At 40.1% G+C, this 18985-nt stretch overlaps 2 protein-coding genes across 2 annotated transcripts; one reads left to right on the top strand and one right to left on the bottom strand.

Moving 5' to 3' along the window:
* Positions 1 to 911: 911 nt before the first annotated feature.
* On the top strand, positions 912 to 7039 carry ndufs7 (NADH:ubiquinone oxidoreductase core subunit S7). The gene is made up of 8 exons (XM_089001143.1): positions 912 to 962; positions 1509 to 1545; positions 2154 to 2225; positions 2362 to 2482; positions 3729 to 3908; positions 4976 to 5022; positions 5197 to 5285; positions 6816 to 7039. Exons 1-8 carry the CDS (start codon positions 947 to 949, stop codon positions 6911 to 6913), a joined length of 660 nt encoding a protein of 219 aa, XP_088857269.1. The 5' UTR covers positions 912 to 946; the 3' UTR covers positions 6914 to 7039.
* A 1230-nt stretch (positions 7040 to 8269) lies between these two features.
* Positions 8270 to 13760, bottom strand: gamt (guanidinoacetate N-methyltransferase). Its single transcript, XM_089001142.1, has 6 exons — positions 13519 to 13760; positions 11277 to 11422; positions 11099 to 11162; positions 10106 to 10173; positions 9849 to 9959; positions 8270 to 8520 (listed from the first exon to the last, which is right to left on the bottom strand). Exons 1-6 carry the CDS (start codon positions 13703 to 13705, stop codon positions 8380 to 8382), a joined length of 717 nt encoding a protein of 238 aa, XP_088857268.1. The 5' UTR covers positions 13706 to 13760; the 3' UTR covers positions 8270 to 8379.
* Positions 13761 to 18985: the final 5225 nt, after the last annotated feature.

Here is an 18985-nt window from a genome sequence, read left to right as displayed (position 1 = left end):
AACGCCATGTTGCACCAAAAAGAGCCAGAAGAGGGCGACCAAGCTCCATATAAGGAATTTATCAGCCTGTGGAAACGGGCTGATTATTTCCTCACAGGGAGCTTGGTCGCCATTTTCTGCCTCTTTTCTGGGACGCTACAGTGCAGTCCAGATGCCTCAAAATGACACGGAAGGACTTCTTTACTCAATTGCAAACATGTATGCTTTCCTCTTCAGAACTATTTGAATCATATTCATAACTGGATGTGTAACAAGAAAGCATATTCTCAGAATCTGAAACCATTGTTATGATTCTCCAGCAATGCAAAACGTCTTGGCGTGACATCACGAACTGGGGGCGGGACTTTCTGAAAATGCCCAATTCGCAGCTCAATTTTTTGCAGACACTTTAAGTCAGGGGTGTCCAAAGTCGGTCCTCGAGGGCCGCCGTCCTGCCTGTTTTCCAGCTCTCCCAGGAGCAACGCACCTGATTCAAATCATCAGGACCATTTTGATGCTGCTTCAGAGCTGGCTGATGAGCTGATGATTTGAATCAGGTGTGTTGCTCCTGGGAGAGCTGGAAAACAGGCAGGACAGCGGCCCTCGAGGACCGACTTTGGACACACCTGCTTTAAGTCATTTTTATTGGTGTTTTGCATGAATAAAAATATCATACTGTGTGTTTTGGGTATTTTAGATGCTATAAAACGTTTTTTTCTGATGTCAGTTAAGAAACAAAAAAGTGACATCGGTTGTCCTTTAACGTGAGGCTTCACCGAAGAATTTTTCATCCAAACATATTAACAGTGCTAGGGGTTACAATTTGAGGTCAAAACTTCAGGATTGAGAATGTCCCTCCAGTTAAATCACTTGTAATATTGTTGTATTTTGACCGCAGTGCAGCGCCCCCTAGCCGTTAGCACGTCATTAGCACAAACAGACCTGTGACGTAAACACACCTCCAAAGATGGCGGCATTGGTCGGTATGTAATGTTTCGCGTCAAATGCTACGTTTTTGTTAACTTTATTGAATTTATTTTTTGACATTAATTTGCAACTTGTATTTGTAATTTGGAAAACCACAAGCTGCGGTATTGAGTTTTGTCTTCGGTCTCTATCCGGAGGACGAATTTTAATGCGCATACGCACGCTGACCTTGCTTTTGTATGATCGCAGCTTGCTAGCTAACAAGTGAGCTAAACAGACGCCTGTTTTACCTGAAAACGACCTGTTGTTTGGGTGACAGCAACATTATACACAGACAGACGAAACAAACACTCAAGCGCAAGATCCTTGCTGTCATTTATTTAAGTTTGCATTTGTTTATCTATGAGTTGGTGATTACCATCATTGTTATCCTCTCATAACAGATTGTTGGGTTAATATTCTTGAGCAAAAGGACGAAAAGAATAGACAGTATATATAGATATTTATTTTGGTTTTTGACCTATTTGGAAATTAAGTGGCGTTGTTACATAATTGATTCACATTTTTATCCAAAATACTTCATGTATGTCATTGATTTGCAGCGCCTCGCCTGGCCATGTCTGGCAGTTTTTGTGCAAGGTAAGCGAAGAAATTAAAATGAGTATGTTCACACCTTACTTTTCAACATAATGGCACCCATTTTTCCGGTGCCAAGCTGGCACTCTTTGTAAACAACCCTAAGATGTTGTTTGAGCAAATCAGATCGCTTGCTCCACTTGCTCCTGAGGATGTCGTTTGACTGTGTGTTGTATCAATTGAAAAGATGGTGTTTCTTAAGGTAATTTGCTTCGAAGTGTATTGGGACATGGGCCTTATTTAACTTCAAAGCTCAACAGATAAATTCATTTCCATGTGGTGCAAATTCAGACCAAGTTTACTCAGAGATCCTTGAGGGTTTGGTCAATTACATCAGGCGATATCAGCCCTTGAAATGCCATAACCTTGCTCAAGGTAGATTTAGCCTTATATGACATCTTTCTACAGTGGTTCTTTGTTGACTGTTAGGCTATGATAAATGGTAATTTACCAGTTGTGAAACTGTAAATGCATTAATTGCTTGACTTCAGCTCTACTGTTGTCCAGATTAATTTCAAAGACCGTATGCTATGTTGTGGTACACAAGAACTAATACTAATGTCTCTAAGATTAATTTGCTAACTCTGCGTGACATGTTCTATGTACCACAGAACCATTTCATCCTTATTTCTTCAGCAGAAGAGCCTGCACAGTGCTGGTATAAGTGACAATACCATCACAAGGTGAGTTTGTTGAAATAAAATAAAAGCTACAAGATGCCTAGGAAAGTAGCAATCTTGCAATTAAAGGATTTCTGTCTGCAGCCTCTTTTTTTCTCTCTCAAAGTACCCTACAACAATTTACTGTGCTATCTTGCAGTGTGGTTCCCATCCGAGAGAAAAGCACGGCGGTGGCGGCTGCCAAACCATCGTCTGTCGCCAGTAGCAAGGGAGAGTATGTTGTCACCAAACTGGATGACCTAATAAATTGGGCACGCAGGGTGAGTTAACTGTCTTTTGTGTTTGTTCTTGGTTACAATTCCACTTGAATTCCCATACTTAATAATGCAGCTATTGTGACCAAGCATCTTTCCGCTATGCTTCACGAAGCAACAACCCGTGGCTGATGTTCATTCACGAGCCACAAAATTATACAGGCGAAATATAAGAATAATCTTTTTTGTTTTATTGATAGAATAGCATTTAAGATATGTTTACCAGCTTTTTTTAAACAGAAAATCCTCTGTGCTCCTCGTATGAGCCCTATGGCCTTTATAATTTATCTCATTCTCTATTTGTATATTTGAACAGTACAATATTCACTCATTCACTGCCATTGACAAATTTATTCGGGAATGGAAAATATTACATACCGCCATTCCCGTTTTTTTCATGTTTGAGTGTTGATAAATTACTGGCCATGGCCTCTGGCAATGTTTTTTTCTTTTCCACAAGGGGCAGTGTTTCCCTTTTTTCCATGTTAACGCTTTGTTCCAGATTCAGCTGTTGGTAAAGCGTTCTATCAACTAATATGTATGTATTGCATTTTACAGTAAAGTCTCGTTATATCGATATTCAAGGGAGTCCGAAAAAATATCGATATAACCGGGACTATCGATATATCCGACCCTGTTTGCATGTAATTTTCTCCATGCGTGCATAGAAATAGTATCGATATAACCGGGACTATCGATATATCCGATATCGATATAACGAGACTTTACTGTATTTTGGACAGCCATCCTCACTTCAAGTACATATAACTCCAGACCCATATAGTTTAGCAATTAACTTATTTTTTCTGATGAAAGAAGACAGTCTAAGGTTTCTTATGCTGCATTGAATGTTTATGTAGTCCTAAAACCCAATATTCTGTGGGTCCTGGAATCGGAGTGGCAATGACAAAAACCCTGGCACTGGAGTGGACACTTTTTTGCACATCGTCTGGCAGTGAATGAGTTAAAGTAATCCATTTTTATATTTGCATTACATGTTGTTATTTTGTCATGTACATTCGGCTGCCCTGTGGTTTACTCCAGAGAGAAACACTTTAGGTATGTGGCTCTCAGGTGACAAAAAATAATCTAAATTGAATCGTGAATCCCAGATGCAGTGCAAATATACACCACTGGAGACTACAACTATTGGTGAACTTATTGTTGAATTAAAATCTCTGTACATATTACACATCCAATGACTCACTCGCTTTAGAACTACCCTTGAGAACGGCTGTGTTTGTTCCTGCAGAGCTCTCTGTGGCCTATGACCTTCGGCTTAGCCTGCTGTGCGGTGGAGATGATGCACATGGCTGCGCCCCGCTATGACATGGACCGCTTCGGCGTCGTGTTCAGAGCCAGTCCCAGACAGGCTGATGTCATGATTGTGGCCGGGACATTGACAAATAAAATGGCTCCAGCACTGAGAAAGGTGAGGGGGGAATGATCAACTGTATAAAGAAGTTTAATGTTATTGTGTTCTCAGCATTTATGGTGGTATATGGTCAATACAGTTCACATGATTCGGCGCATTTGCATACCGACGACATTGCGTTAAACCCAATTGAAACATTTTTCGTCAACTATGATAGCATTTAACAGCCAACAGTTTGGCTGGTGATTTTTATTTATGTAGTTTTTGGTGATCCTTTTTTCCCCCTATCAGAGGAGGACAGTCCCTCCTCCTGTCCACTCACAGCAACCCTTATGTTGTCACCCCCGCAAACTAACGTGAGACAAGTGTTTTTCTTATGGAAACGTCGCAAAGTACAGCTTTCTTTTTGTTGTGCACATTCCACCATGACGTGTCTGATCCGCTGGTGAAAATGAGGCTTTCATCCGCTCCTCTTTCATCTAGAACTGCTTCATGTAATAGTGTTTGTCTTGTACTCAATTATCGTAGAGTACATGGAGAAAGTCGTTAAGATTGCACAACTGTTGTTTTTATGTTCCTGTTGTGTTTATTATTTTGCTTTTGGACTATTATGTGAAGCGCTTTGTTACAGTTGCAGGTGTTATGAAAGCGCTATATAAATGAGGATGTATGGTATTGTATTTTATTACGATGACGACTGGGCTCGGAACTTTGGCTTGCAATTATTTTCAAGACTGATAATTGTAGTAATTTTTGTTTTTAAAGTAAAGAGAAATGTATAAATCCATTCTTTTTGCCTTAGTTAAGACTTGTGTGGATTAAATTCCCCCCCACAGAAGATATCTTACCCTTTGGTGCGCATACAGCAAACGACTGACACTTGCACGAAGCCACACTGGCTAATTCATCAAAGGGCTCCATCACAGACGTATTTTCTGTAATGACTAGAGAGTAAAAGATGTACTGGGTTGTCCAAATTCTTTGCAATAGGCTGTTGATCAGTCACTTCTCGCCGAAAATCAGTAGACATGAAGACTCCAGGTTACCCGCAACTTTGACAAGGACAATTCAGCTACCGATATGTATTGCATCTACTATTTAGTATTAATACTCATCTCCAACAGGTGTACGACCAGATGCCAGAGCCAAGATACGTCATTTCCATGGGAAGGTAAGATGACCACTAAAGCACTTTTCTAAATTGTAGAATGCCTGCGTGAAAATAAAGTGTCACTGATGTCTTCCTGTGCATATTGGTATTGGTATTGGTGGATGTTTTATTTCTCAACATATTTCTTTTATAATCAATGCCGGACCCATGATTGTTAAATCTCTCCTAATCCAGCTGTGCAAACGGAGGAGGCTACTATCACTATTCTTATGCCGTCGTCAGAGGCTGTGACCGAATTGTACCAGTGGATATTTATGTTCCAGGTATACTCAATACATATATTCATATTATGATTACATTGCATATATTAGGATAACCTGTAGGGGTCAAACAGCCATTCCAATTTATGGGGAAACCTCCAACTTCCGACATTTCTGAATAGAAAACAACTGAAACTAATGTATTGTCCGGGGTATAAGGCACACTCAAAAGCCTTCGTTTTTTTAAAAAGATGATTCTGCACCTTATACGCACGCACCTTATATGTGAAGGAAGATTGAGCCACAACAGGTCTCACAACTACTGTCAGCAGCCACCAACTCCATTTCCCCCTGTAGAAGAAGTAGTAGTGCGGAACCCCAGCCTCTACTGTAGCCCCTCATCATGTGGTGTGCTTTATGTTTAGAAAATGTTTATATATTATTTTTTGAAAACCTTTTTCATTCATTGAAAGTGCGCCTTATATATGGAAAAAGTTTGAAAATACACCATTCATTGGGGGTGCGCTTTATACTCCGGTGCATCTGATACACTGCAAAATACGGTAATCAGTTTCAGTCCACCATTATTAAAATCTTTCTTAACTGTGCTCACAGTAACATTTAAAGGACAACCGACGCCCCGGACAAGTTGTGTCCATAATTTGTAAAATCACTTTAAATGACTTCTACTGAGCATATTTTACAAAGATTCCACGGCATATAGCTATATTTTAGGTTTTAAGACTCGCACTGAATATTCAAGAAGTCTTGTTTTTGAGTTGATGACGATGCCTGACGTGACGTCACGTCTGGAACGGCCTTAACCGAGAAAGTGACACCCAATGCATTTTGGGTACTTTGTTTGGTCTGAAAACTTTGTGTTGATCCGTGTTGATGGCGAAATTAGAAGGAAAACACATAAATAACGCGATGGTGAATCGTTGTGTGTTGCACTAAGACAACTATTTGATACTGGTTGACACAAATTCCCAGCAGACAAATCAGCCCATTTCCAACGGAGCTTGGGCGCCATCTTGTGCATTTTCTGGGACGCTAAATTGGAGTCCAGACGCCTCAAAATGACACGGAAGGACTTCTTTAATCGATTACAAACATTTATGCTTTCCTCTTCAGAACTATTTGAATCATATTCATTACTGGATGAGTAACAAGAAAGCATAATCCGAATCTGAAGCCATTGTTTTGATTCTAGAGCAAGGCAAGAGACGTCCTGGCGTGATGTCACGAACAAGGGGGCGGGACCTTCTGAAATTCAGCATCTCCGCGGTCATTTTGAAGTAGTTTTGGGACACTTTAACTCATTTTTTATTGGTGTTTTGCATTTGACTAAAAATATCAGCCTGTGTGTTTTGGGTATTTTAGATGCTATAAAATCTTTTTCTGATGTCAGTCAGGAAACAAAAAAATGGTGTTGGTTGTCCTTTCAATATTTTTAAATGTCGTGCAATTGGAAAAATGTCAAACGTTACCACTGTGCCGAGGGTGAAGTCTTCTTTTTCTTCTGAAGCGCCTCTCTTTAAAGGAAATTCAGAACGAAAATATTAACTTTTATTCATTTCTGGTCTTGCACAGGGTGCCCACCCACCGCAGAAGCTCTCCTCTATGGAACATTGCAGTTGCAGAAAAAGATCAAACGTGAGAAGAAGTTGGCAATCTGGTATCGGAAGTAAATATTGGCATCATTTATGACTGTATGTGTGCATACCCGGGCTCGTGGTTCTGGTTTCATTTGGGACGTCACTCGTCCTTGGTGTAGATGTGGAAGAAATCACTTTAATAAATTCAATGTTATTTAACATTAGACTTTATTCTGCCTGTTTTTAAACAACTCTGGTTGTTTTTTTTGTTTAATGAGACGTCAGTTCTCCAGGGTCGTCTTCGTTTCCTTTTGGCTTTTCCCTTCAGGGGTCGCCACAGCTGTCACTATTTGCATGGTGGTGTACCCCCCAAAAAAGCAGCTAGGAGGGAGGAGCAGGGTGTATTTGCCAAATCGTATGAAATAAAGTCAGCAGGAACAAAATCTCAAACAACAGTCATCAGAACTAAAAAGGTCCAAAGTAGCAAACAAAACCATAAGTAAAACATGACAAGGTGAAACAAACCCGACAGGGTAAAACAAACAATGACCCGCCACTGAATGGTCATGCCACTGATTACATCGACCAACACCTGTGCAGCTGCAGGTGGGGCCCGACAATGCCACCCGTTGGTTCCAAACCGAAACGTGACAACAGCAAATCGTTGTCCTCCATCTAACCTTGCTTTACCAGCTACCTTCATATCCTCTTTTGCCTCTGACTTTCCGATAACTCTAATATGAGTTGTCACTCTGATATACTCATTCCTGTTTCAAAGCTGTAAGTTCTCCATGTTAGCTTTGTATAAAAATATCAGCATTTGAAAGTAGTAAACCAGAAATGCCTTGGTTTACAGTGACTGACACCAGGTGGCCCCAACTCCCAACTTTGTAGCGGACCCAAAGCAAATTAAGTCCACCCAAATACCCAACATATTTTGAGCTTCAGAAATATAAGTACTACTCAGAAAATTTGAATATCGCAAAAAAACTTCATTCATTTAAGTAATTAAACTTAAAAGATGAAATGAATACATTATTTTGACTCATAACATGCATTTAAAGATATTTCAAGCTTTTATTTGTTAGAATTTTGATTATTATCGCTTACAGCTGATGAAAAACGCAAAATGAGTCTAAAAAAAATAGAATATCACAATAAACAGAAAAATTAGTTTAAATAAATGAAATGTCAGCCATCGGAAAAGTAATCATTTTGTGACACATTTACCCTAAGAGATTGTTCTGTTCATCTGACGTGCACTCTCATATCTTCACAGTAATGCATACAGTTGTTGCTTTGTAGCATCCCACTAGGCCACAAAAACAGTTTTGAATGTCTCAACATTAAATACCACTTGTTGACTGTACATGTGCTTCTGAGCGTAAAAGCGTTCCCGTTATTCTTACGTGACTTGCCAGCATGGTGTAAATGGAAAAATTCTGTAACCCGTGGATATAATTTGGTTTTATTGAAAGCTGGGAAACAAATAAGGACAAAGTGGGGGTCAAAGGAGGCACATGGTAGTTTAAAAAAAGGTTTCAGCTGTGTTCTGCACTTTACTCCTTGATAATGGTGGGGGTGATCATCTTTTGGAAGGAATAGTATTTGCACTCAGTGGGAGGTACAATGTCCATGGTGGTAGTGCTTATCTTCTCTTTCTTGAAGCCGGCTTCAAGCAGATGAGGCACCTGGCTCTCCTGAAATCATTAACAATCACTCTGTAAACTGTGATGCTGGTGTTATCAGTAAGAGAATTTATTGCAGCATGTTACACACTAAAGCCTGATGTACAATGGATTTGCTCTGCCTATGAACCACACAAGGCCTGAATAGTGATGATTAAATCCGAGATCTTTTCACAGAACAATATGGCAGAAATAGGTCATTTGGAGAATGCAATATTGATATTTGACGAGAAAAACTGCTTGTTGTTAATCGTCTTCAAGAGTCCATGTTTACCCTTTTAGCAGTCTTGTTGATTCAATTGAATCCTAATGGTAGGACGCTTTAGTTCAGCTGACAGGTCCTTAAACACCTAATAAAAACTGAACTTTGGTCATGCTTTAGCCATTTAGATGCTAAAAAAAACTGTGCCTGAGAGAAATGTAACATGTTAATCAACAGGTGATCTAAAATCAATTACTTTACTAATGGATAGCATAATAAGAAAAAGAGTGAACTGATCTTGATTGATCCCACAATGGAGGAAATAACGGGAAACAAAGTAGAACCTTAAAGGACAACCGACGTCTCCGGACAAGTTGTGTCCATAATTTGTAAAATGGCTTCAAATGACTTCTACTGAGCGTATTTTACAAAGATGCCACCGCATATAGCTATATTTTACGTTTTAAGACTTGTGCTGAATATTCTGGAAGTCTTGTTTTTGAGTTGGTGACGAGTCCGTACGTGACGTCACTGAAGGAACGCCCCTGACTGAAAAAAATGTCACATTGTAGCAGTCCTTCCATCACGTCAATGCTTGTTTGGTCTGAAAACGTCATGTTGCACCAGAAAGAGCCAGAAGAGGGTGTCCAAGCTCCATGTAAGGAATTTATCAGCCTGTGGAAACAGGCTGATTAATTCCTCACAGGAGCTCGGTGGCCATTTTCTGCCTCTTTTTGGGTGAGACATTTCCCCCCAATGTTGCCTCAAAATAGCACGGAATAAGTTCTTTAATCGATTGCAAACATGTATGCTTTCCTCTTCAGAACTATTTGAATTATATTCATAACTGGATGTGTAACAAGAAAGCATATTCTCCGAATCTGAAGCCATTGTTTTGATTCTCCAGCAATGCAAGACGTCTTGGCGTGACGTCACGAACTGGGGGCAGGACACACTCAATTCCACTCTTGTTACAGCCAAATTACACAGGAGATGTCAACTTGATATTTTAGCACCCAACCCAAATTGTTAGCAACAATGCTATAAAGTTAACTTGTAATGGTCTTCACATCGACAGATTGCATTCAGGTTGTGTAACATTTCCAATCGAGAACCACATTTGTTGATGACAACTGACCTGAAACATGGTATCAATATTGTTGTATTTGGTTTTGAGCAGCTCGCCCCAGGAGGTCAGATTGCAGTAGGTAAGTACGCCGCCAGGCTTCAGCATTCGGTGAGCGTGACCCTACAGACATATGTAGACAAATCAGACCTTCAGGCGCACCAACATATGATGTGATTTTCCGATCAATTGAATAACATTTGCCGTTCTAGACGATTTCATGCAAGCGAAAAAACTGTCGGGATTACAGCATCAAACTCGGAGCCAACCTTGATAAAGTCAAACTGGTGAGTGTGCCATGTGTCCTCAGACAGAGGGTACGTGTCATACAGGATACCTGCAAGGGGAGACAAATTGTTACATAGAAGTAAGTGTACAGCCATCTGCGATGCTTAAAGGGCAACCGACACCTCCGGACAAGTTGTGTCCATAATTTGTAAAATCACTTCAAATGACTTCTACTGAGCGTATTTTACAAATATTCCACCACATATAGCTATATTTTACGTTTTAAGACTCGCGCTGAATATTCAGAAAGTCTTGTTTTTGAGTTGATGACGATGCCTGACGCGACGTCACGTCAGGAACGCCCCTGACCGAGAAAGTGACACACAATGCATTTTGGGCGCTTTGTTTGGTCTGAAAACTTCGTGTTGATGGCAAAATTAGAAGGAAAACACATAAATAACGTGATCGTGAATTGTTGTGTGTTGCACCAAGACTACTATTTGATACTAGTTGACACAAATTCCCTGCAGACAAATCAGCCCATGTCCAACGGAGCTTGGGCGCCATCTTGTGCATTTTCTAGAATGCTACATTGGAGTCCTGACCGCTCGAATTGATACGGGAGGACTTCTTTAATCGATTGCAAACATTTATGCTTTCCTCTTCAGAACTATTTGAATCATATTCATAACCGGATGAGTAACAAGAAAGCATCTTCTCCGAATCTGAAGCCATTGTTTTGATTCTAGAGCAAGGCAAGACGTCCTGGCGTGACATCACGAATAAGGGGGCGGGACCTTCTGAAAGTAAAACCTTCTGAGTTCATTTTGAAGTAGTTTTGGGACACTTTAAGTCATTTTTATTGGTGCTTTGCATTTGACTAAAAATATCAGCCTGCGTGGTTTGGGTATTTTAGATGCTATAAAAGGTTTTTCTGATGTCAGTTAGGAAACTAAATGGTGTCGGTTGTCCTTTAAATAACTTCAGAAAGTCAACGTCGGCATAATTTATTTGCATCTTATGTGATTTCTTACCATCAAAGTGGTTATTTGGCAAGGTGGGCACAACTTCCTCCCAGAGACCCTTGAGGGGCACAACCTACAAAGACAAAAAAAGTATTCAGGAACATCTTTACTTGCAACCACAAAGGCAGTGAGGCAAATAAACCAGACCCCCCCAAAAAAATCACATTATAGTCGGGAGTCAACAAACCTTGTGTGGTTGAGACTTGGCCCAGTCCTCCAGTCGGGCAAAGACACCATTGTTGCACTCAATGATCCAGTGCTCCTCAATGGGAAAAGACTCCACTTTGGTGGCAGCTATGGCCATTCCGAATCCGATCTCCAGAACCCGACCACCTCGATGACACAACAACAGAAACACCATCATGATAGCTGTCCATGTTAAGAGCTTCAGCTGTTGTCAAAGCGCTATATAAGAATAATACATTTAATTTCTAAGCGCCTTTCAAAACTCTCAAGGACACTTTACAGTCATGGGATTTTATTTTATTTTTTGTGCGGGTGAGCAGCGGCAGCTATTCACGCCAGGGTTCACTCTACCCGGAAGTAAAACAGCAGCAAAGTTATGAAAAGAAGAGGAAAGGAAAGAAAGGAAACAAAAATAAATAACAAAATAATATGACAACACAAAGATACAGTAATTCATTCTTCAGCACTTGCTGTTGTGACATGATGTTGTAGATGAATCAATATGTATTGTATCAGACCCAATTACATCCACCAAAAACTACAGGATGTTAAAATTGACATCTTTTGTTTTGACATTCAAAAGGGTCATAGTGAATTCAACAAAATAGGTTCAGTGGCGATGCAGCAATTTAATCCATTCGCAAATTTATTCGGGAATTGAAAATATGACGGCGAACGCCATTCCCGAATTTGTTTGGTTTTGTTTTTTCATGCTTGGGTGCCGATAAAGCGCTGGCCATGTCCTCTGGAAATGGCATCTGGCAATGTTTTACATGTATTTTCTTTTCCACAAGGGAGCAGCATTTCCCTTTTTTCCATGTTAGCGCTTTGTTCCAGCTTCATCCGTTGTTATAGGGCTATATAATTAAATATACATTGTATTTTGGACAGCCACCCTCATTTCAAGCTCATATAACTCCAGACCCATATAATTTAGGAATTAACTTTTTTCTGATGAAAGAAGAGAGTATCAGATTTCTAATTCGAGAATTGAAAATATGACGTAGAGCACCATTCCCCAATTTGTTTGGGTTTTAATAATAATAATAATAATAATAATAATAATTATTATTATTATTATTATTATTATTATTATTATTATTATTATTATTATTATTATTATTACATTAATACATTTCATTCATAAGCACCTTTCAAAACTCTCAAGGTCACTTTACAGTCACAGGATATGTTTTTCTGTGGGTGGACGGGAGGTGCATTTCAAGCTTCGGTCAGACATCTGGTTTTTCCCTCCCTTGTGGGAGGGAAAAACAGCGTTTACCTTTTGTACAGCCACCCCCACTTTCAAGGTCAGATAACTCCAGACCCATTGAACTTAGGAATTAACTATTTATTTCTGTTGAAAGAAGATAGTCTAACCCTTAGACTCTAAGGTTTCTAACGCTGTAATGAATGTTGATGTCGTCCTAAAACTCAATATTCTGTGGGTCCTGAAATTCAAGTGACAATGACAAAGACCCTAGCACTGGAGTGGAGACATTTTTGCACGTTTGGCAGTGAATGAGTTAAAATATATACAGTACAGTATATACTGTTATTTGTTTCATGGGTTCCGTTTGAAGAATCAGCAGTTGGTTCGATGTGGCTGGAAAGCTTATCGGGTTTCAAGAATATAAATAGATGTGAGTAGCTTGAGAGTTGCTGTCTTCCCAATGATTTATTGGCCTTTAATTACTTAAATCATTAGTTAAGTTCGCATTTTACATATAAACTGAAATAATTTTCATATTTATTAATTTATTTTTAAAAAATGGCACTGACACTTATCCTGCACATGCGTGCATGAGACTATTTTCATACAAAGCAAAGAAAGATGATGTGAGTGGATTGCCTCCCACCCCTTAGCGCCCCCCTGCAGACATATTGGCCAATTTCCACGACAGCTGCCGGACTCTTCTCTGTTCACTCACCCAAGTGTGTTCCAGTGAGTTAATCATAAAACAAAGTCAAATACTTGTTAGATCTGCATCAGTCCAATTTCATGCATGAAATAACTTTTTTAATGGCTTGAGCAATTCACAAAGTCCTTCACATTGGAAAACAATCACTGGACAAAATAAAATCATGGCGCTTGAGAAGTTGAAACAAAAGACAGTTGATTATATATGTGAATAAATGAAAATTAAATACACAATTAAATTATACGTTTGTTTGTGGGTCAGAATGCCGGGAAATGACCAAGTGTCCGATAAAGGAAGCCAACATAAGAGAACACCGTATACCTTTGGAGGCCGCCACCGTTGCCAGGGAATGCATGTACGGGGTTTCCCAGCGCTCCATGACGGGTTTGCCCATAATCTCCAGGTGCGTGTCTGCTTCATTGTAGCCGGCGTTGGCGTCGTGCCAGGAGGCCTTGCAGTCCTCTTCTTTGGTGAAAATGGGCCGATCGGCTGAGGTACTGCTGCTCATTGTGTGTCTTCACAGCGAAGGAGGGGGGAAGAAGGCAAGGGGCAGAGTTTTTATATCGGGCTCTGGAGCGCTGACGCTGCGGGGCTTGACGACACGTCAGGTCAAAGGCTCGAGCTGCGTGCACTCACTCCCCTCCAAGATTGTGTAATACTGTATAAAGATGCTTCACTCGGTCGAATAATTTTCGAGCGTTTGCCCTCAGCGAAAGTGACCGTCCAAGGTAAACCCAAAAAGAAAATGAGAAATACAGTACATCCTAATTAATTAATTTCTCCACTGCGAGACTAATAAAGGCAAATCCAATCCTTCATTGTCAACTGACTTTTCAAACTCACGAGAAAGTATACTACGATCAGAATCAGAATCAGAATCAGAATACCTTTATTCGTCCCGCAATGGGGAAATTTGCAGTCCACAGCAGCAATTGAAGAGGGATGGGGTAGGGGTGGGAGTGAAAGGATAGAAAACAAGATATTCTAAGCATAACAAAATAAAAATGTCAACTGTATACTGTGCAAATGTAGATGTGCAAAAACCGTTCTATAAACAAGACTGTACATAGTGCAGAATCAAGAAATGCATTTAGATATATTGCAACAACCCATATTTACAAGTGTCCAGTTTTTTTTTTTTTTTTGAATTGTGAACGATGCAATATTGATGGAAATTTTGTGTGTATATATATATATATATATATATATATATATATATATATATATATATATATATATATATATATATATATATATATATATATATATATATATATATACATCCTTATCAATATTGATTGACTTATTCTTGTGTCTTTAAAATGGTGGTCAGTTGAGATTGACTTCCTTCTTGAAATATGCTTAAAGGACAACCGACACCATTTTTTGTTTCCTAACTGACATCAGAAAAAAACGTTTTATAGCTAATTTTAAGCAGTCTGCTTAAAATTAGATATCAAGTAGACAGGATGAACTCTAAAATACCCAAAACACGCAGGCTGATATTTTTAGTCAAATGCAAAACACCAATAAAAATGACTTAAAGTGTGCTAAAACTGCAACAAATTGAGCTGCGAATTGTGGACAGTCTCGCCCCCTTGTTCATGACGTCACGCCAACACGTCTAGCCTTGCTCGAGAATCAAAACAATGGCTTCAGATTCGGAGAAGATGCTTTATTGTTACTCATCCAGTTATGAATATCATTCAAATAGTTCTGAAGAGGAAAGCATAAATGTTTGCAATCGATTAAAGGAGTCCTCCCATATCAATTCGAGCCGTCAATGACAGCAATGTAGCACCCAGAAAATGCAGAAGATGGCGCCCAAGCTCCATTGGAAATGGGCTGATTTTTCTGCTGGGAATTTGCGTCAGCGAATATCAAATAGTTGTCTTGCTGCAACACACAATGATTCACCATTGCGTTATTTGTGTTTTCCTTCTAATTTTGCCATCAACACGGATCAACAAGAAGTTTTCAGACCAAACAAAGTACCGCAAAATGCATTGTTCTTGGTCAGTGGCGTTCTAAACGTGAGTCTTAAAACGTAAAATACAGCTACATGCCGTGGAATCTTTGTAAAATAAGCTCAGTAGAAGTCATTTGAAGTGACTTTAGAAATTATGGACACAACTTTTCCAGAGGCGTCGGTTGTCCTTTAAGTGCTTCGCATATGTTGCCAATCAGTGGACTGAATTAGCGCGTCTCATGTTTTTTTTCTGGACATCACTTGGCCCCAAGGTGGAAAAATGTGAGTGTTCCTTGTAGAAATTATAGTACAGATATTTGTCCGCCTGTAAGTGATACCAGTGCGATAATGAAGAGTTTGTCATTTGAAATTTGAATTCTTAATTTGAAATTGCTACTCGCTGCTACCCCTAAAACATCCTCTGTTGGACTCTTACCTTTTTCCGTTTCTTTGATCCTTGTTTGGTTGTACTTTTCAAGTGCAGTTCAGTTGTAATTCAGCCAGCTACGCAGCTGCAATCTAATGTTGGTCATTATGGTGGAATTTACATTATGGTGGAATGAAAAGTATTTTTTGATCACCTTGAGAGGATTATACAGTTGCAATGTGTATGATGGATTTTCACTGGTTTCAAAGTTCATGTCACGTTTCAGTTTGCGACTAACAGGTGGCACTGTTGGGTCCCACCTACAGCTGCACAGTTGTTAGTTTTTTTTTATTCATGTGACAATTAAAAGGACGGGCGGCCCGGTAGCCGAGTGGTTAGCACACCGGTTTCACAGTGCAGAGGTCGCCTGTTCGCGTCCCGGTCCAGCCTCCCTGTGTGGAGTTTGCATGTTCTCCCCGGACCCGCGTGGGTTTTCTCCGGGTCCTCCGGTTTCCTCCCACACTCAAAAAAAAAACATGCATGGCAGGCAGATTGAACCACTCCAAATTGTCCCTAGGTGTGAGTGTGAGAGTGACTGTTGTATGTCTTTGTGTGCCCTGCGATTGGCTGGCAACCAATTCAGGGTGTCCCCCGCCTCGTGCCCGAAGACAGCTGAGATGGGCTCCAGCAACCCCCGCGACCCTAATGAGGAATAAGCGGTACGGAAAATGAGATGAGAGAGAGAATTAAAAGGACTCGACCATTCATGTCACTTTTTGTTTCAGCCTGTCACATTTGTTTCATCTTGTCATGTTTTACTCGTGGTTTTGTTTACTACTTTGTACCTTTTTGTTCTGATGACTTTGTTCTTTGAGATTTTGTTCCTGTCGACTTTATTCAATACCATTTGTCAAGTACATCATGCTCCTCTCTCCTGCTTGCATTTTGGGGGTCCATCACTACTTTGCAAATTGCAACAGTTCATGCATATATAGTTTATCTATTCCAGGCCTCAGTTATTTAATACAATATTGTATATTGGGTCTAGGCAATGGTCACTATACTGTAAATTATATGAATTGCCACTGAAACCACAACATGGTGTATGTTGTCCGATATATGGCCCGTGGGCCAATAGTGGTCCACCCAATGCTTTTGAAAAGGAATGTAGGTGAGAGATCAATTTTACAAGTGTGTTGAAAAAGTAAGGGACAGGAGTGACGGGGACTTTTTTTTAAGATATGAAATGTTGCAAATATATTTCCAGCCAAATTAATAATTGAATATCTGAGGAGAGTAAAGATGAGGCAGTTTCTGTTTATTATCAAGGTGAAATTTGTCAATACCCTGTATATTACATTAATGATCACTGCGTGTGATTATGTTATGCTATAATGTATGACAACCAATCTGAAATGGGGATCATATTAAATTATCATCATAATTCATTCCGCCTTTGGTCAGGTTACCAGGGCTGCATCTTAACCAGGGAAACTGTCAGAGATGTTTGTTCGGACACTGTGAACAAAGGCTTGAACACAGATTGTCTTTTACTGCCGGCAGGGGGCACAGTTTTCATGAAGCCACTTCATGTGCGCTTCTTTGACCGACGCCCAACCTTTGCAGCACTCTGCCAAGCTATTTATTGTGAGTTTATGCAAATTTAAGTGATACATTAGTAAAACACACTTGATTTGAATACCACGCCCCTGGAAGTCCCATGGTACATGAACCAACATATATAAACCAACAGAACATAGACATTTTAAATGGTTGTCTTTCCATAAAATGATACATTTGTAACTTGAGCTAACACGAGCTACATAACTGAGCTGTAACATGAGCTATTCCTGTGAAGGAGTTACCAAATCCTAAATTCCACCCAAGGCCGGATCACCTGAGGATGACAGTTTAACAGGCTGTGTCTGTTCACCTCAGATTGACCCTAGATTTTTTGTGCTTCCATTGTGGGCCTTGTGTTCGGCCAACTAAGCATACAAAAGTTTTAGTTCGCTGACAAAGCCTCTTGGATAAGAAGGAAAACGTCCGACACCTTCAAAGAAGTACAGATGACGGCTGAAGAAACCTTCTCATCGATAAACATACAACAGCATGAAACTTTTAAATATGGTAACTTCTATTCTGTCTATTCTCTATCAGAAACCCAGACTTACCTCTCCCTAAACACCTAGCCTTTGGCTGCCATCCACCTATCAGAGCACTCTTTGGCCCCTCTCACAGGCGGTGAGTCCATGGGAAAGGGCACCCACATTGTCCTTGCGGGCTGATCCCACCCCATTGGTGCAGTCCCAGCCATCAGGCCAACATTCCCCACTTCGGGTCCTGGCGCCAATTGGGGCCCTCGTGACCCACGTCTGGGCAAGGGAAATAGTATTACAATATTGTTAATCGTCATAGAGGTTGTTTGAGCGGTTCTTGGTCTATTTGAATTATACTGTACATATACAATTATGTCCAACCTTCTCCCCTGTGCAGCATTACATACAGCACAATGGCAATACAATGAGCCAAAACAGTTCATTTTGTCCTCTTCACATCACCTTGACTACCTTTACCCATCATGCACTTAATGCACATTAGCAGAGGCTGAGTGGAGTTTTCTCCTCACTGAGGGTCCTCATGTAGTCATGGCTTGATGTCCATCTCCCTCTCGTACGGTGGGGGCCCTTTAGTTACACTGCTTTTGAATATTTATGTGAGACCTCACATTCATGAGGGTTTATTGGCAAGATTAACACATTAACTGGTAATCTTTTAAATGAGATAATGTGTGGTATCTAAGGCTACTCCTGGTACAAAAGCTGGCCTTTACTTAGGTTTTCACAACCTCTGTATCTTAGCATGCAACGAATGTAGGGTCTCAAATGATTCCGTCCATTCAGTCTTGTGAATTCCTCTAAATAAAGACACCGCTGGAATTCTCCCAGCAACTTTGAGTTGTCTCAAAGTAGAAGAATGTGGTGTTTTTTGTTGCAAGGTTTTGTGCAAGAATGTAAGGGATGAAGCCAAATATTGTCTATCAGGTGTGAATTTCCTCAAAATGACATTCAGGTTGCGGTAGTTACTTCAGACTTTTAAAGAATAATAAATAGTTTATTGTATTTTTATTTAAATGTTGACCCTGGTTGTTTGTTGATTTATCCATAGACATCACAAGTGTTGCCACAGCGGGTTTCAAATGATGCCATTTAAAAGAGAAGGGTAACGAGTGTTCATGTGTGTGTGTTTCTTTTTTTGTTGTTGACCACTAGGCGGTAGCAGCAGTTCATTCTTTAAGGTCGTTGTCTTCTTGACCAATGGTCACTGGTCACCGTTGTCCATGTGAAACGTCATCCATCCATCCATACATCCATTTTCTAATCTGCTTTTCCCCACAAGGATATGTATGGTCCTGAGTCATACTGCAGCCTATCCGGTACACCCTAAAGTGG

Source organism: Hippocampus bargibanti, linkage group LG07, assembly GCF_051943395.1.
Source record: "Hippocampus bargibanti isolate YZ-2025 linkage group LG07, ASM5194339v1, whole genome shotgun sequence".
Classification (NCBI taxonomy): Eukaryota; Metazoa; Chordata; class Actinopteri; order Syngnathiformes; family Syngnathidae; genus Hippocampus; species Hippocampus bargibanti.
This window is presented reverse-complemented; position numbering and strand designations above follow the sequence as displayed.

What these genes read in the sequence shown, in the direction of transcription:
- ndufs7 (XM_089001143.1), top strand. An exon ending in TAATAAATTGGGCACGCAGG is followed by an intron (nt 2,483 to 3,728) that starts GTGAGTTAACTG and finishes TTGTTCCTGCAG; the next exon opens with AGCTCTCTGTGGCCTATGAC. An exon ending in AGTGGATATTTATGTTCCAG is followed by an intron (nt 5,286 to 6,815) that starts GTATACTCAATA and finishes GGTCTTGCACAG; the next exon opens with GGTGCCCACCCACCGCAGAA.
- gamt (XM_089001142.1), bottom strand. Translation starts at nt 13,705, where the DNA reads ATGAGCAGCAGTACCTCAGCCGATCGGCCCATTTTCACCAAAGAAGAG. An exon ending in AACGGTGGCGGCCTCCAAAG is followed by an intron (nt 11,423 to 13,518) that starts GTATACGGTGTT and finishes TGTGTCATCGAG; the next exon opens with GTGGTCGGGTTCTGGAGATC. An exon ending in CCAAGTCTCAACCACACAAG is followed by an intron (nt 11,163 to 11,276) that starts GTTTGTTGACTC and finishes TTGTCTTTGTAG; the next exon opens with GTTGTGCCCCTCAAGGGTCT.